Genomic DNA, 16,637 nt, shown 5'->3' on the forward strand with positions numbered 1-16,637 from the left:
CAAGGGGTCTCAGACTTAATTCCAACATGGCGAGGTGAATTCCCCACACCAACAAATCATTCCAGAAAGCCAGCAAGGCATCTAAGTATTCAACTCAATTCTCATACTGTTTACCTGGAGGTGGTTAGCATTAGAGACCACAAGTTATGGGCTTAATTCTAGAATGCGCCCCCCCCCCACCCCCCTCCAGCCCTCAGTCTGGAGGCCCATCCTGCCAACACACACTTCAGGAGCCAGCTGAAAACCCAGGTTCTGATCTGTGCTTCAGACCAGCTGGCTACAGATTGGAGGTCCTGGCAGCCCCCTCCTTGGATTTGATTAATTTGCTAGAATGGCTCACAGGTACTCAAAGAAACATGTTACTTACTCGGTGACTGGCTTATTGGGAACAGATATAACTCAGAACAGCTGTGATGCGGGAGGTCCATAGGAAGGGACACAGGGCTTTCGTGCCGTTCTCCCCACAGGCCCATGCATTCAGCAACTGGGAAGCTCTCTGGACCCCATCTGCTTGTGTGGTTATGGAGTCTTCATTGTATAGTCACGATTGATTAAATCATTGGCCATTGCCAATAGATCCAGCCTCCAGCCTCTCTCCCCTCCTCTCCTGGGTGGTATGTGTGGAGGTGGGGTGGGACTGGAAGTTCCAATCCTTTCATCACCCTAGTAGGCTCCATTGGCAACCAGGTCCCATTCTTAGGCACTGTCCAAGCTACTTCATTAACATAACAAAATATACTCTCCCCTCCTCCTCAATACCTGAGAAATTCCAAGGATTTTGGGAACTATGAGTCAGGAATGGTGGATGAAGACCAAATACATATTTTTTCCTAATCACAGTATCTCACTGCTATACCCTGTTGCTTTCTGCTAGGAGCACCTCTGTGTTTTGTTTTTTTGTTTGTTTTTTTTTATATATTTTATTGATTTTGTAGAGAGGAAGGGAGAGAGATAGAGAGTTAGAAACATCAATGAGAGAGAGTCATCGATCAGCTGCCTCTTGCACACCCCCTACTGGGGATATGCCCGCAACCAAGGTACATGCCCTTGACCAGAATCGAACCCGGGTCCCTTCAGTCCCCAAGCCGACGCTTTTCCATTGAGCCAAACCGGTTTTGGCTGTGTTTGTGTTTTTGCTAATTCTGTTTTAAATACAATATTCAGTGGTGATTTTCTAAAATGGACATTTAAATGACTTAGGATCTTTAGGAAGATAAAAAATAGTACAAACAATGCACAGATTGTAGCTCTGCACCTTAGTATAAACATTTCAAGTGGCTCAAAGGCCTTGATTCTATGGGAAAGTTCTAACTCACTAATTTTCTTTGAATACCTAAATGAAGTAACATTTAGGAGCTGCTTTACTTTCTCCTTCTGCTGACCAGGAAGGTGATGTGTGGGTATTTGCAAACTCCCACAGCATAGTGACAGTAGATGAAAAATCACTAATTATTACTAGATCAATTATTCACATGTATAGAAAAGTAGTTGAACAGATGCAACAAATGCTGGCTCACCATGATGCAAATAAGTCTATAATTTTATATTAGGTTAATTGATGGCCTACAATGATCATTTATTTACCTTTAGCTTTTATGGAGAATGAATGTTTTCTCCATACCCAATGCATAGCTCAAAGAGAAGTAACATTTACATATTAGATATTAATCAGTGCCTATTAAGATTATAGAAATGGCTTTGCTTTATAGTAGACTAGTAGCTCTGTGCATGAATCCGTGTGCCAGTAGCTCGCCAGTAGCTCGCCGCCCTCCTGTAGCTCCCCCCTCTCCCCCATAGCTTGCTGCCCTGCCCTTTCCTTTAGCTCTCCACTGCCTGCTTGCAGCTCGATGCCCCACCCTCCTGCTGCTCCATATCTGGTCGTTATGTGATTAGTTGTTATGCTTTATGGTGTAACGACCATTTGCATATTACATTTTTATTATATAGTATTCTATAAGAACATAAGTGTTGCTGAAACTGGTTTGGCTCAGTGGATAGAGCGTCGGCCTGCAAACTGAAAGGTCCCAGGTTCGATTCCGGTCAAGGGCATGTACTTTGGTTGCAGGCATATACCCAGTAGGGGGTGTGCAAGAGGCAGCTAATCAGTGTTTCTCTCTCATCAATGTTTCTAACTCTCTATCCCTCTCTCTTCCTCTCTGTAAAAAATCAATAAAATATATTTAAAAAAAAAAAAAAAACCACACCAAAAAAAACATAAGTGGTAGGATCCAGGCTCTTGTAGTCACATTTGCATCTGGGCTCTTCTGGCACTCTCCAGCAGCTTAGAAATGAGGCCCCCATGCATGACAAAGGGCATGGAACCCCTCTTTCTGTACAATGGGGTGGGATTGTTAAGGCTACAGTGATGTGTGGAATGACAATTTTTAAAGTTATAGTTTCAACCATTTCTAGGAGACTTTTATGGCTCCATTAAAAAAATGTTTTTATTTATTTTAGAAAGAGAGAAGGAGGGAGAGATAGAGGCATCGATGAGAGGGACATTGATTGGCTGCCTCCTGTACTCCCCGCACTGGGGATCAAGCCTGTAATTGGACATGTGCCCTGACCAGGAATTGAACTGGGCACCTGTTGATTCATGAGTTGATGCTCAACCACTGAGCCACACTGGTTGAGCCTTGCCTACAGTTTACTGTTGCTGCAAGATAATTTACACTTTTTTGATATGTTTCTCCTCAACAGAGGAAAGACTTTAAGGACTGTAAAGAGAATTTAACTTCACCAGGAAATACCATGACTATATTCATAGAATCATTATTAATAGAATCATTCTTATATATTTTCCTTTTACTGCATTTATGTAAATTTTAAATGTCTACCTATGTGCTCTATTTTTTAAATCTTACGTCTTCTAGATGTTTTAAAGAAACAAATTCAAACATTTATGAGTTGAATTTCATAAAAACATTCTGTATCATGTCTCTTTATTTCCTTATTTTGTCACAAGAAAGTGCTGTATTTTCACTTAGCTCATCATTTCTGTCTCCTCCGAAGGTCCACATCGGTTACCTTCCCAACAAGCAAGTCCTTGGCCTCAGCAAACTTGCGAGGTAAGCATGACTGCGCGGGAATAGGAAAGCAGGCTTATCGGACCTGGGCCTGCACAGCGAGGATCTCAGCAGGCTTTCCTTCTTGACCGGTGTGGATCTAACGTCGAGCTTGCATTGCAACTTAAAATGTATAAAGACTTAGAGGACTAAGACAGGACCTGAAATACAAATGTGCTTTTCCTCACTCCCCCATCACCTCCCTGCCACCCCTTTCATCCACTGGCATATCCTTGAAGTCCTAGCTCACGCCTTTCTCTGTAGAGCCTTCCTGACTGGAGAGGACCCGAGCTCCGGTCCTTTCAGGGTGGCTTAGCTGACAGTGTGGGGCGGGGGAAGAAACCTGGCAGGGGTGTAACTGCACTGCACTGTTTTCAGGCTTTCCTCAAACAACCATCATGTGGGGTCTCAACCCTGCCTTCAGGCATCTCTCTGGGGTCATGCAGGGCCAATCAGTTCACTTCTGGTTTCGTTGCCTTTGCAGAAACAGGTCTGTGTCTTCCTCTCAGCTCTCCTCCAAGATAGTGCCTACTCTCCTCTCCCACTTCTTTCCTTTCTGCTACAGTTTCTTTTCTATTCTTTAGCCTACATGTTCATTCCCTTAAACATTTTTCTTCTGCTGTCATTTTTATTAGGGTTTTAGGAAAGAGAGTATGGTAATCAACTAACTGGCATCCAACTTGAAGGTCCATGTTTATCTATCTTGGATAGATCCATTACCAGTATGTTAATGCCCCTTTTTGTAATTTCTCTGTATAGAAATAGTGAGTACTGGAGAAATCCTGGGAGGGGTGTGTGTGTGTGTGTGTGTGTGTGTGTGTGTGTGTGTGTGTGTGTTTTGAGAGAGAGTTAAGAACAAAATGAAGAAAAATAGGTAATAAATACACAGTCAAGTGCCCCCCCTCCAAAACATACTTTTTACAACAAGCCAAGCTAAGTTTTCATAGCTTGATGGAGGTTATAGTGACCATATCAAAATTGGTCATGATCATGTGACTATTCTGTGGCTCTGAGGTGTTTCTGCTTCTTCCCCACCTGGACTGAGTTTTGCCTCAGTCCTGAAATGATCCAGATCTTTTTCAAGTCCATGTTGATACTGTAAAAACCACCCAGCCTGGCAGTTGCCTTCCATGGCTGTTCTTTTTCACTCTCTTTTCACTCATTTCCTCTAGGGTAGAAGGAGAAAGTAAGTAGAAGAGAAAATTTTAACTTTCCTAGTGTCTGACTTTATTCTTGGTCAGTAATCTTGCCACCAGACAGAGCTCTGAAAGGATGTTATTGTCTCAGCTGTAAGTGCTTCACAGCAATAAGGCTCTTAACACAAATCCAGAAACACCTTCCACCTTTCAGGGATTTGCACCCATTGGCGGTGCCAAGGGGTGACTGAGAAAGGGTATTGGTGGTGAGGGGTAATGAACCCTACTGTAATTCCTATTGCCAACTCTGCATCTTCCCCATGTAGGTATTCTGGCACTGCTAGTGCCATTCACAGCCTGCCCCACTGTAAAAGGTATGTAGTAGAGAGTTTTCATATTATGAAACAGCTTGGTAGACTACATAGGCCTTGGTCTTAAGGTGAGCACCTTCTCTCAAAGACCACCATATATAGACCATAGGTAACACTTTATGGAAGTGGGTTCCAGAGTGATCCAGTGAGATCTTGGAATAAATGGTAACTTGAAAATAGAAGAAATCATCTTTGGTTATTTCCTTTCCTAGTGCAAGGAAAAGATCTCAAATAATTAGGCTTTTATGAAACAATACAAAGGAGTTGTTTATTAGCCTGGAGATTTGTCCTTAAATGAACAGGATTAAAATTTAAGAGTACTGTATGGGGGAAGGAAAGCTGAACGAAAAACTGAGTGTATGTTAGTTTCAGATTTATTGTAAAAAAATTTGAATAAAGGGTCTATTAAATGAAAAGAAGGCTAAGTTTTAAAATATATATATATTTTTATTGATTTCAGAGAGGAAGGGAGAGGGAGAGAGTGATAGAAACATCAATGATGAGACTGCCTCCTGCATGCCCCCTACTAGGGATTGAGCCCGAGACCTGATCTTGTGCCCTTGACTGGAATAGAACCTGGGACCATTCAGTCCACAGGCAGATGCTCTATCCACTGAGCCAAATGAGCTAGGGCAAGAAGGCTAAGTTTTTATCCAACTTGCTTATTCCTCGTAAGAAGTAGGAATATTCAGGGAATGAAGAGTAATAAAGGGAGCTGAATGTCTTTGCACAACTTCACTGTTCATTTTACTCTTGTACGTGAAGTTTGTGATGTGCTTGCCTTTAAACGAATGACCTTTCAGTGCCACAGAAGTCAAATATCATCAGCCCAACAGGAAAGCCTTAAGTGCTAAGAAAATGCCAGAAGTGAGTTGATCTGGTTGAACTTTAGTAGAATTCTAGAGTAAACCTAGTCTGAATAGAAATTCCTTTTGCTATGCTCGCTTCGGCAGCACAAACACTAAAACCGGAACCATACAGAGAAGATTAGCACGGCCCCTGCGCAAGCATGAGACGCAAGTTTGTGAAACGTCCCATATTAAAAAAAAAAGAAAAAAAAAGAAAAAAAAAATTCCTTTTGTTGCTAAAAATCCATTGAACGTGTATTACTTTTCTGGCCTTAATAACCAAGTGAACAGCATTAAATCTTGAATTTTGAATTGCCGTGCCTCGTGGCAGCCGTGGTTAGTCTATTTATTGAGCGCCTTCCGGGGAAGGACACCGTGCCAGAGAGAAGTAGAACACAGCCTCCACCCTGAAGGAGGTGAGAGTATGAGGCAGCAGGTGCCATGCAGGCGCCTGGTTTGGAGCTCCCAGTGTAGAGGAGGCAAGGTCGCTGTGGCCTGGCAGTGGCTGAACAGACCCAGAGGTGGAGGGCTGAGCGGAATTCTAAGCGGAAGAGAAGTTAATGCCTAAGCAAAGGCAGATAAGAGGGTAGGAGCAAGGCATAGGAAACACGTCTGATTGTTAGAAATAAGAGATGTGGGCAGGGGGAATGGGGAGATAGTTAAAAAGGCAGGGGAGGCATTAGATTACAAAGAGAACATCTCCCCCCCGCCCCCTTCCTCAATTATATACATATACATACCAGTTAAATCTAAATTCAAATGAGTGAGTGAAAGGAAAGTTTTTCTTTCCTATTTTTATTCCCCAGAATCAAAACCAGATATTTCTTTCACTATCCTCTGGAAAATTTCTATGAAAATACAAAAACAAAGCTCTTTAAAATTACCAAAACAAAACAAAGCCAAATAAATAAATAAAGGATCATACTCTACATTTTGTACTACAACTTTTTAAATTCTATTTAAAATACATCAAAATCCCTTGTACATATTTTAGTCCCAAAAGTCCAAAGTCCTTTTTAATGGTTACATAGTATTTCATTGACTGATTAATAGAATTCACTTAACCAGTCTTTGATACCTGTAAGTATAGTCTACCATTTGAGGATACCGTCAAGAAAGAAAAAAATGCTTTGGTGCACATATTTTGTATGTTTGCACACTGAATGGTCTTGGGTTTAAAACCCGGTCCAGGGCACGGGTTTCAGGTTCCATAGCACCGGTAGGGCCACACCAATTGATGTGTCTCACCTCAGTGTTTCTCTGTCTCTCTCTTTTCCCCTCCTCCCTCCCTTCCACTCTCTAGAAATCAATGGAAAAAAATATCCTCCGGTGAGGATTCAAAATAATTATACTAATTAAACAAAAATAAAAAACATATATATTGGAGTTCCTTCAATGTTGTTTGCCTGCTGGGAACACAGAAGAATCAGGTTGAGCAGTGACTAGGGAAACCCACCATTTATTGACTTTATTTGCTGTAACAGGTATAAAGGTGCAAGTTGCCAGTTTTATATGAGGGTCATATTGGAGAGAAGAGCTTTAAAATGCCACATAGACGAGGTGAACCTTGAGTCCAAATTCACGACTAAAGGTCCTCAGTGTGAATAATTATTCTAAAATGGGTGATTCACAGCGTTGGCCAGATTGCTCGGTTGGTTAGACCATCATCCTCATTACGTCAAGGTTGAGGGTTTGATGCCCGGTTAGGGCACAGACAAAAAGCAACCAAATGAATGCATAAATAAGTGGGACAACAAAGAGATGTTTCTCTTTTTCTTTCTCTCCCTTCCTTTATCTAAAAATCAATAATAACAGAGAAAGAAATAGGAGGGGTGATTCATGTGGCCATCTTTACATTTCACAACTAGAGTGAAAGCTGTTGAGAGGAGAAAAATCATCCTTTGACAGATTGTGTTATAAGCTAAGATCAGTCAGCTTTTATTTTGGGAGGGGGTTAATCATCTTGATTGCTCAGATGGACCTTTTATATAAAGAGGTGTCTGTTCAATTCTAATCTGATTATTATAATAGGTTTAGTTGGCACAATAGTTGACATTGAACAAATGAACAAATATTTATTTTTAACTTGAACTTTAAGCTCTGATTAAACAATATGTTTAATTAGAACACTTGAGCCCTAGCTGGTTTGGCTCAGTGGATAGAGTGTCAGCCTGCGGACTGAAGGGTCCTGGGTTCAATTCTGGTCAAGGGCACATGCCTGGGTTGCGAGCTTAATCCCCAGGAAGGGGCTTGCAGGAGGCAGCTGATCAATGAGTCTCTCTCATTATCGATATTTCTGTTTCTCTCTCCCTCTCCCTTCCTCTCTAAAATCAATAATATATATTAGAACACTTGAGTTTTGGCTTAGAATTGGTGACTTGAGAGTTTTAAAATTACTCATCTGTAATTGCGTTTTTTGTGAGTGAACTATATATTCTTAATTCTCTCTCTCTTTGGGGCCATAGGGACACACCACTCTGTCCTAGTTGGTCTCGGTTAGGCCTTCCCTCTTCGTTGTCCTCTGGTTTTTATACCTTTCTATCCTCCTGTGAGCACTGGTTTCCTGTCCACATCCTATCATTGCTTCAATGAAGTCCTTTTAGTCTTATGAGGAAGCCTTAGCAATTTCACTTTAAAAATTTTTATCATTAACTAAAACAAATCTTTCTTTTTTTTAGGATTGTAGAAATCTATAGTAGAAGATTACAAGGTAAATTTTAAAACTATTTTTTTACTGAAAAAAATTTTCTTATTGTTCTTATAATACACATGACTTAAAAAATTAAAACCTCCTAGGAATATAAAACAGAAAATGTTTGCTGTATACATTCCTTCACTCTTTTATGCATATCCAAATGTTTTAAAAGAAAATTATTTTATTGCATTTTAAAACGGGCTCATATTATACATAATGGGCTTCATTTCTCTTTTTCCCTATCTCCCCCCCCCCCCTTACATCTTAAACATTTCCCCCCCAGACATGTAAGTATCTCATTTGTTTTGCCCGCTGTTCAGCGTCCCATTGCACGGCTGTGCTGCGACTTCATTTGATCACCCCCGCTCTGATAGACAACTTGGGAGATGTGTCAGCTTCCCAAGGGGTGCAGTGCTGCCGTGAATGTATGTATTCAGGGATCAGCTGTGGAACTGCATTCTTGAGGTTAAATCACCAGTTTTCAGCATCGCTCTGAGTACAATTCAATAGTCACACTGTCACCCCCTTGTGAATCCTGTTGCCGAGCTATTTTTTCCTTTGCTCTGCTCTCCTCGGTGGAGGTGCTTGTTACCAGTCTCCCGTTGGTCTTGCTGCACCGGGAGAGACAGTGGCTGCTCTAATCCATCCCCTCCAGGGGTGCTGGAGGGCGCCCGGCTTCCTGAGCTCTGGGCAGCACCTGCCCTGAGGGCCGGGCATGGGACAGGGGCCTCCAGTGGCCCAGGCAGCAGACAAAGCCAGCTGCTGCATCTCGGCGTTTACATCTCTCGGAAGTCTGCATTTTGAGATTTTTATATGTTCTAGAGAAAGCAAAAACGTTCAGCTGTTTGTGCGAGACACTTAAACTGAGCTCCCTGTCACATCCACAGTTCAAGAGCGCCTTACGAAGCAGATTGCCGTAGCAATCACGGAAGCCCTGCGGCCTGCTGGAGTCGGGGTCGTGGTTGAAGCAACGTAAGTCCGTGTTTGCTTGTAATAACGTCATGGTGGTGCCTGAACGGATATTCATTTCACTCACCGTGTTGCCACTGTGGGAACGAGGGCACGGGAGGCTGCTGTGTGTGTGTGAGTTTGGGGGCGGGGGCTGGGGGAGAGTAGGGAGTCCTGAGCTTAGGCGTAGTGGTTCGCACAGGCAGTCGCGTTGTATATCTTCTCTTGACTTCGTCTTTAGCTCTCTGTTGCTCCAAGCAGAGTTTTTCTAATATTTTGGCACATATTAAAAAAAATAGAACTAAGGGTGGGTTCAAAGGGCACCAGAAGACACTTCTTTCAGTTAGAAGGCATTGTGAGAATCGCATGCAGCTTGTGGGCAAAGTTCCCACCGCTTCCCCCGGCATGGACTCTACTGTGCGTGCTCTCCAGCTGCGCCAGTTCGCTCACACTCACTGTGGTCAGCGTCCTGGATTCTGGCTGGTGAGCCCAGCGTACTTCACCATTTCTCTGAACCCCTCAGCTAGCATAATGCTGTCTTGGTCATGGAAACAGAAGAAGTGAGAACTCTGGATTTCTTCTTATCTTGAGCTTGTATCTTCATAGACCACTGTATTATTTTCACCTAGGAAGACTGTCCCTTTCTCCCCTCTCCTGTTGGATGCCGTAAGGGTTCGACAGCTGAGAAGAATAGAAGATATTAAACTAAAAAAAATTAAAAAAAAAAAATATATATATATATTTAGCCCTAGCCAGTTTGTCTCAGTGGATAGAGCGTCAGCCTTCGGACTGAAGGGTCCCGGGTTCTATTCTGGTCAAGGGCACATGCCTGGGTTGCAGGCTCAATTCCCACTAGGGATTGTGCAGAGGCAGCTGGTCGATGTATTTCTCTTATTGACGTTTCTGGCTCTCTATCTCTCTCCCTTCCTCTCTGTAAAAAATCAATAAAATATATATTTTTTAAAAGTTTGTATTTTTTTTAGATAAAATTTATCTAAGTGACAAACATGGTTATTGTAAACCCAGTTTAATCAGATTTAACATTTTGGCCTGCTTTTTATTTTAAAACCAGACCAATAACTGTTTATTCTCCTTTCGTTGGCTTGTTTTGCAGACACATGTGTATGGTGATGCGAGGGGTGCAGAAAATGAACAGCAAGACTGTGACCAGCACGATGCTGGGCGTGTTCCGGGAAGACCCCAAGACGCGGGAGGAGTTCCTCACCCTCATCAGGAGCTGAACTCGCAGTGTCCGCCGTGTGCTCTGCAGATCACGCCTCTAGCAGCATTGGTTGTCTGGTCTTAATTGTTTGTACAATCCCCTTCTCAATCGTGAAACGTACTCCTTGACACTAATTGTGTTTAGTAATTATTTATTGCAAATCAAATAAAGTTAATTTTAATGTAGGGGCGGGCCCGCTGCTTTGTTCCTGCCGCTGCTTGGTGGCCACGCTCACGCACACTGCCAGTAGTGTTACGTTATCACTGCCGCTCGATAACAGAGGATGCTGGGGAGGAAGAACGTGTGTATTTTGTTCCAATAGCCTGGTGATCTGGTTCATAAGCGTAGGAGTGTTGGGAATGGGAGAAAACTATGGCCAATATACCGCTTCTGCCATTCCCCCAACCAAAGTGGTGTTAGTGCTTAAAATAAGTTATTGGACAGCTCTGCAAATTCAAAGTCCACCAGGCTCCACTTTAATCATGTTTATTAAATCGCCATGAACGCTTTATTTTTTTATGTATTTATTTTTTGACTGTCTAGTGGTAATGTTAGTCACCCAGGCCAGGTGGTGAATTACCTACGTTTTTTAATTTTATTTTACTGTGAGTTAAAAAGGAACATTTCTACCTTCTGTTCTTTTAAAATTCATGTCTCGGGAATTAGTTCCTGGAGTTGTTTACGAGTGTGTTCTCATGTCAACATACAGGGATTCTGACATGTAACTCTCTGTGCCTTGATGAGAATATCACACCATTTGGAGTGTAGCTACCTTTGCCTTTATTTAAAAGCCATTATTTTATGAGACTTAGTACTGACACTACAAATAACGAGTCCTCTACATTCTGCCGTTTGATGTTTCTTGGGAGCTTACCTTGCGTGTTTCTTGTGGATCCCTCAAAACTTTCTGTTATCTTCTGAGTAGTTTTCCCAGTATTCCATGAAGTTTTGAGTGTTCATCACTTTCGGGTCCACAGAACCACAGCTTCCGTGAACATGAAAGAGTGCAGAATGCACCAGTGGTGGGCGGCACCGGGAGCTGCACCCTGTGTCCAATGACCTGTGGTGGTGTCTGTGAAAAGGCACCGCAACCTTCTGGAATCCCTGGAAAATACTGGAAGCCCCTTCTGCTTTCCCTTGTGGTCCATGAAGGTCTTGTCTTCGGTGTAACTGTTCAAGTGGTCCAGGTCTTTCAGTCCAGGAAGCTGTTGCCTTATTGATGATTATCTTAAGGTCTCCTCTAGTGGGGCAGCGTTGGGCCAAAGTAAAACAATAAAACCACCCAACGCCCCTGCCAAAACACAAACACGATTCATTATTCTTGAAGAAGAAGCCTCTTGTTTGGCTGACGTAGTGCTCCTCAAACATCCCATTACCTTAAGAAGACTTCCCCAGGGTGATCGCTTTCACTCTGGCAGTCCTAGCTCTCCCCCGGCGATCCCTTTGTTTGGCTTCGGATGAGACAAAATGGGAGAGATTAAAAAAAAAAAAAAGTTCTCTACTCCCATTTCCTATAATCGTCTGTACGTGGAGTTTCTAAAGTACAGTGGTGGTTGATTTTTTAGTTCCTTTAAAAATTGAAGCTAATAAAAACATTATCCTGCTTAATATTTAGATACTTAGAAGTAGAATTAAGTACTCAAACTCATGTTTGGTATGTTAAAGTAAAACCAGGTGTGGCTTGGAGGACCAAAGAAATTGTTAGCTATAAATGTATTTTCCTGAGATCCATTGTATTCCTCTGTAAATGACTCTGCGCTAATGCCCCCTAGAAGTGTTCTCACTAAGGTCTCATGTATCCACAGGCTGCCATCTTCTTGGTAAATGCAAAATAACCGCCTTGTTTTACTCTGGTCTGTAGTGCTTTAAAATTACCTTTTCATATCCACGATTTTGAGTCCATTTTGGGGACTTTTAACACTGTTCAATGAAATTGTCTGAATTTTATGTATGTGTGTGTGTATATTCCTGAAGTTGATTCTATTTAAATTATTAAAGTGTTATATAACTTTGTTCTTGTGAAAGTACTTTCTTCTTGAACCACTAGTATAGATCGTCAGGTTGTTTCCATTGTATTCGGTTTTAGCAATGGTGCCCGCCGGAAGGGCTTCTGGCAGCCGGGAAGCTATTGGAAGGTAAATCCCAGTGACGGCACAAATTATCCGGAGGGGCTCTGTCTTCCTTGGCATTTGGTTTGGGTGTTACGGTCCTCAGCTCCTGCCGTCATGGGAAGGGGAGGTCTGGGATGAGAGAGAGGAATCTGAGTAGCCTCCGTGTCCCTGTTCTTTTAAGCTTAGTTTGAGTAACTCCAGCTCCCTGGGAACTGGCTCTCCTTTCCTTGTGGAAGGAAGGGCTGGGGCCCGGAGCCCGGCAGTGCCAGGAGTGCCAGAAAGTCTTCCTCCTTCTAGAGAAGAGCCCATCTTGGGCAAAACTTCCAAGTAGGTGCAAAGATGTTGCTGCCTCTTTCCTGTCTGCCTGGTGACTTCATCAAATGCTTTCTCCCGGAGGTCTCCCCTCCATTCCCCGCTCCACCTGGCAGAGGCCCTGCCCTCACTGGTTGTCAGCACGTCCAGGGGCTGGAGCACTGGAGAGGCCGGTGGCTCCTCAAAGGACCCAGTAGACTGTTGGGTAGCAAGTGTCATCCCCAAATTAGTAAGGCTTATGGAAATAAAACATTCCTAAAACCTAACTCACAGATGTCAATGAAACAACGAGCTTCTCAACTAAGCCCAAGATGTTGCTCCTGAGTTTTTCCCCTAAAGATTGACTGGCCGAGTTCCTTGTTTTGTCACTTAGTGGAAGAGCAGTGCAGACAACAAAGGATTTAGAGAAGGCTGCCTGTCAACACAGAACAGCTGGGTTCATGATGATCTGAATATTTTTTAAAAAATATATTTTTATTGATTTTTTACAGAGAGGAAGAGAGGGTTAGAGAGCTAGAAATATCGATGTGAGAGAAACATCGATCAGCTGCCTCTTGCTCACCCCCTACTGGGGATGTGCCCACAACCAAGGTACATGGTACATGTCCTTGTCCAGAATCGAACCTGGTACCTTTCAGTCCGCAGGCCGACGCTCTATCCATTGAGTCAAACTGGTTTCAGCTGCCTGAATCTATTAAGATGCTGAAGGTGAGGAGAGCATCTTAATAGATGAGTTCAGGGGAAGTGTAAATTCCGGACAGCACCACCCTCCCAGAGGCATTTGCTTTGTTTATTTTAGTCTTTACTATGGGAAAATGAAATGTACGATGATAGACCATACACAAGTACATTAACTTCCATATACTTATCACCCAGCTATAATAAGTCTCAACTCCTGGCCATCTTGATTCCTCCATATTTCCCATTCCCACTGGACTATTTCTTTTATCCTCACTAGAGGATATTTTTTTCCATTGATTTTTTATTTATTTTTTAGAGAGAGTGGAGGGGAGATAGGAGAGAGACAGAGAGAAACATCGATGTGTGAGAGACACGTCAATTGGTTGCCTCCCGAGGTACATGCCCAAGGCTCAACTATCCAGGGACCCACTGGATTATTTCAAAGCAAATTTCAGACATCATTTAAAAAATTTTAAATTTATTTTTAATTTAATTTATTTAGCAAATTACAATTGACATAAAGTGTATTAGTTTTAGGTGTACAACATAGTGAATGGATGTTCATATTCCTTACGAGCGATCAACCAAAGCCAGGCTGCATTTCATCCATAAATATTTCTGATTATCTAAACAAAAAAGAAATCATGCAAAAAACCCCTGAAACCATTCATTATACAAACAAAATCAATGCTTCTACATTAAACATCTAGTCAGCATTCAATTTCCCCTTATTGTTTCATAAGTTCTTTTTTACAGTTTATTTAAATCCAGGCACAAATGAATTTCATACATTGCAATTGGTTGATCTGGTTTATTTTGTTGTTAATCTTTAAGCGAGGATCTTTTCCCATTGGTTATTAGAGTGGAAGGGAGGGAGAGAGACGGAAACATTGATGTGAGAGAGACACATTGATTGGTTGCCTTCCACCCGTGCCCTGACCAGGGTCAGGGATGAGTCTGTAATTAAGGTACGTGCCCTTGACCAGAATCGAACTTGTGACCTTTCAGTCCACAGACGGATACTTTACCCACTGAGCCAAACCGTTCAGGGCTATTGTATGTGTGCGTGTGTGTGTGTGTGTGTGTGTGTGTGTGTGTGTGTGTGTGATGAAAGGTGCACAACAAAGTTTACCATCTTTGTATAGTGCAGTAATAACTATATGCACATTGTTGTGCAACACATTTTTAAAACTCTATGACCATTGAACAACTCCTCTTTGTCGCTTCCTTCCAGCCCCTGATAACCACTAACCTACTTTGTTTCTGAGTCTGACTACTTTAGATACCTCATATATGTAAAATCATGGATATTTGTCTTTTTGTGATGGGCTTTTTTTCACTTAGCATGATGTCCTTAAGATTCATCCATGTTTAGCATATAATAACATTTCCTTCTTTTTTTAAAAAAAATATTTTTTTTATTGATTTTAGAGAGGAAGGAAGAGGGAAAGACAAATAGAAACATCCATGATGAGAGAGAATCATTGATTGGCTGCCTCCTGCAAGGCCCCCACTGGGGATCGAGTTCACCACCCAGGAATGTGCCATTGACCGGAATCAAACCTTGGACATTTCAGTTCTCAGCCCGACACTCTATCCACTGAGCCAAACAAGTGAGGGTGGATTTCCTTCTTTTTGAAGGTTGAATAATTTAGGGTTTATATAAACTACATTTGCTTTTATTACTATTATTTTTTAATCCTCACCAGAGAATATTTTTTCCATTGATTTCAGAGAGAGTGGAAGAGAGAGGGAAAGACAGAGAGAAACACACCGATTTGTTGCCTCCTGCACACTCCCCCATCAGGGCCCAGAATAGTGAGGAGCCTGCAACTGAGGTACGTGCTCTAGACAGGAATCAAACCCAGGACTCTTCGGTCTGCAGGTCAATGCTCTATCCACTGAGGCAAACTGGCTAGGGTCTAAACTACATTTCTTTATGCATTCATCCACTGGTGGACATTTAGAGTCCTTCTACCTCTTGGCTATGGTAAATAATGAACATGGGTGTGCAAATTATCTTCTCAAGACCCTGTTTTCAATTCTTTTGGATATTTATGCAAAAGTGAAATTACTGAATTATATGGTAATCCTTTTTAAAAAATATTTTTAATTGGTTTGTTTTTGAGAGAGAGGAGGGGAAAGGGAGAGAGAGAGAAAAAAAAAACACATCGATGTGGGAGCAAAACATCAGTTGGCTGCCTCCTGCACACCCCCTACCAGAGATCCAGCCCACCACACAGACATGTGCCCCAACTAGGAATGGACCAGCAACACTTTGGTGTATGGGATGACACTCAGCAACAGAGCTGCACCAGCCAGGGCTTCCTGGTAATTCCTTAAAACTTTTTTTGAGGAATAGCTATATTGTTTTCCATGGCTGCCCTACCATTTTACATTCCCACCAACAGTGCAAGAAAAAGGTGGGCATTTGTTTTTGGAGAAGCCCTATATTTACCCTAAGAAACGTCAACTGCCCGAATGTCTGTGGCTGTCTGAAAGGAGTGGAACTTTGGCTAGCAAAGGAAAAAAGTATTATTTTCTGTAGAAACACTTCCCCATGCCCTCAAACTCCTACTTCTGAGGCAACCGGGGTTGGCCTGGTCCTGCTCAGCCTTTAGCTTGAGCACAGCTCTTCTCTGTTTTGTGACTCATGCTCACCTTCCCAAACACATTTTTATTTTTTATTTTGCAATGGGTGGGTAGGGGTGGAGTAGGCCTGTCCTTTCTGGACAGTCTTTAGTTTTAAAGCTTCTGTCACATGACTTCCTTGGCCGACATGATTTTAGTTAAGGTGACAGGGTTAGGACTGGAAATAGTGAATCACAAAGACATGGCATCACCTTGAGAGTCTATCTCTGGGAATTTTCAAGGTTTAGATGGAATGGTAGAAGTGCTGGGTAGCTGACTTCTTCCATTTCCACGGCTCTCTGAGTAAGAATACCAGGCCCTGGCTGACCTGGGTGGGGAGGGAAGTGACACACCAGGTCCTTATTGAAGCTGCTTCTTCCCTTTCCTTAATGGTGTAGTAATGACTCGCTTACAAGTCCTGTTGGGAGAACTTCTAGCACATGCATTGCACAGCCCGCATCCATCCATCTGCTTATTTCTGCATTCTCCTGTTTGGTTTGAGCAGATCCTTTCACTTGTGGAACTGGCTGTGCTGCCCAGACAGACATGGTTGGACTGTTGGTCAGTGTTGAGAAGGCTGTGCTGAGGGAGACCTGTGATGAAATACCCAGACAGCT

At 42.5% G+C, this 16,637-nt stretch overlaps 1 protein-coding gene across 2 annotated transcripts in view; it reads left to right on the forward strand.

Annotated features, from left to right (window-relative positions):
• The window catches only part of GCH1 (GTP cyclohydrolase 1), a 33,960-nt gene extending 21,663 nt beyond the window's left edge, over positions 1 to 12,297 (forward strand). Inside the window, exons 3-6 of one of the 2 annotated variants that reach the window (XM_084877835.1) lie at positions 3,013 to 3,068; positions 8,099 to 8,130; positions 9,003 to 9,087; positions 10,178 to 12,297. In XM_084877835.1, coding sequence (XP_084733961.1) covers positions 3,013 to 3,068; positions 8,099 to 8,130; positions 9,003 to 9,087; positions 10,178 to 10,304 — 300 coding nt within the window. In that variant the 3' untranslated portion in view covers positions 10,305 to 12,297. Of the gene's footprint in view, positions 1 to 3,012; positions 3,069 to 4,527; positions 6,337 to 8,098; positions 8,131 to 9,002; positions 9,088 to 10,177 lie in introns of those variants that run through there. The other variant, XM_084877836.1, reaches the window with a different exon arrangement.
• The last annotated feature ends 4,340 nt before the right edge of the window (positions 12,298 to 16,637 follow it).

This window comes from Pipistrellus hanaki (genome assembly GCF_964339955.1).
Source record: "Pipistrellus hanaki genome assembly, chromosome: 1".
In the NCBI taxonomy this organism is placed as follows: domain Eukaryota; kingdom Metazoa; phylum Chordata; class Mammalia; order Chiroptera; family Vespertilionidae; genus Pipistrellus; species Pipistrellus hanaki.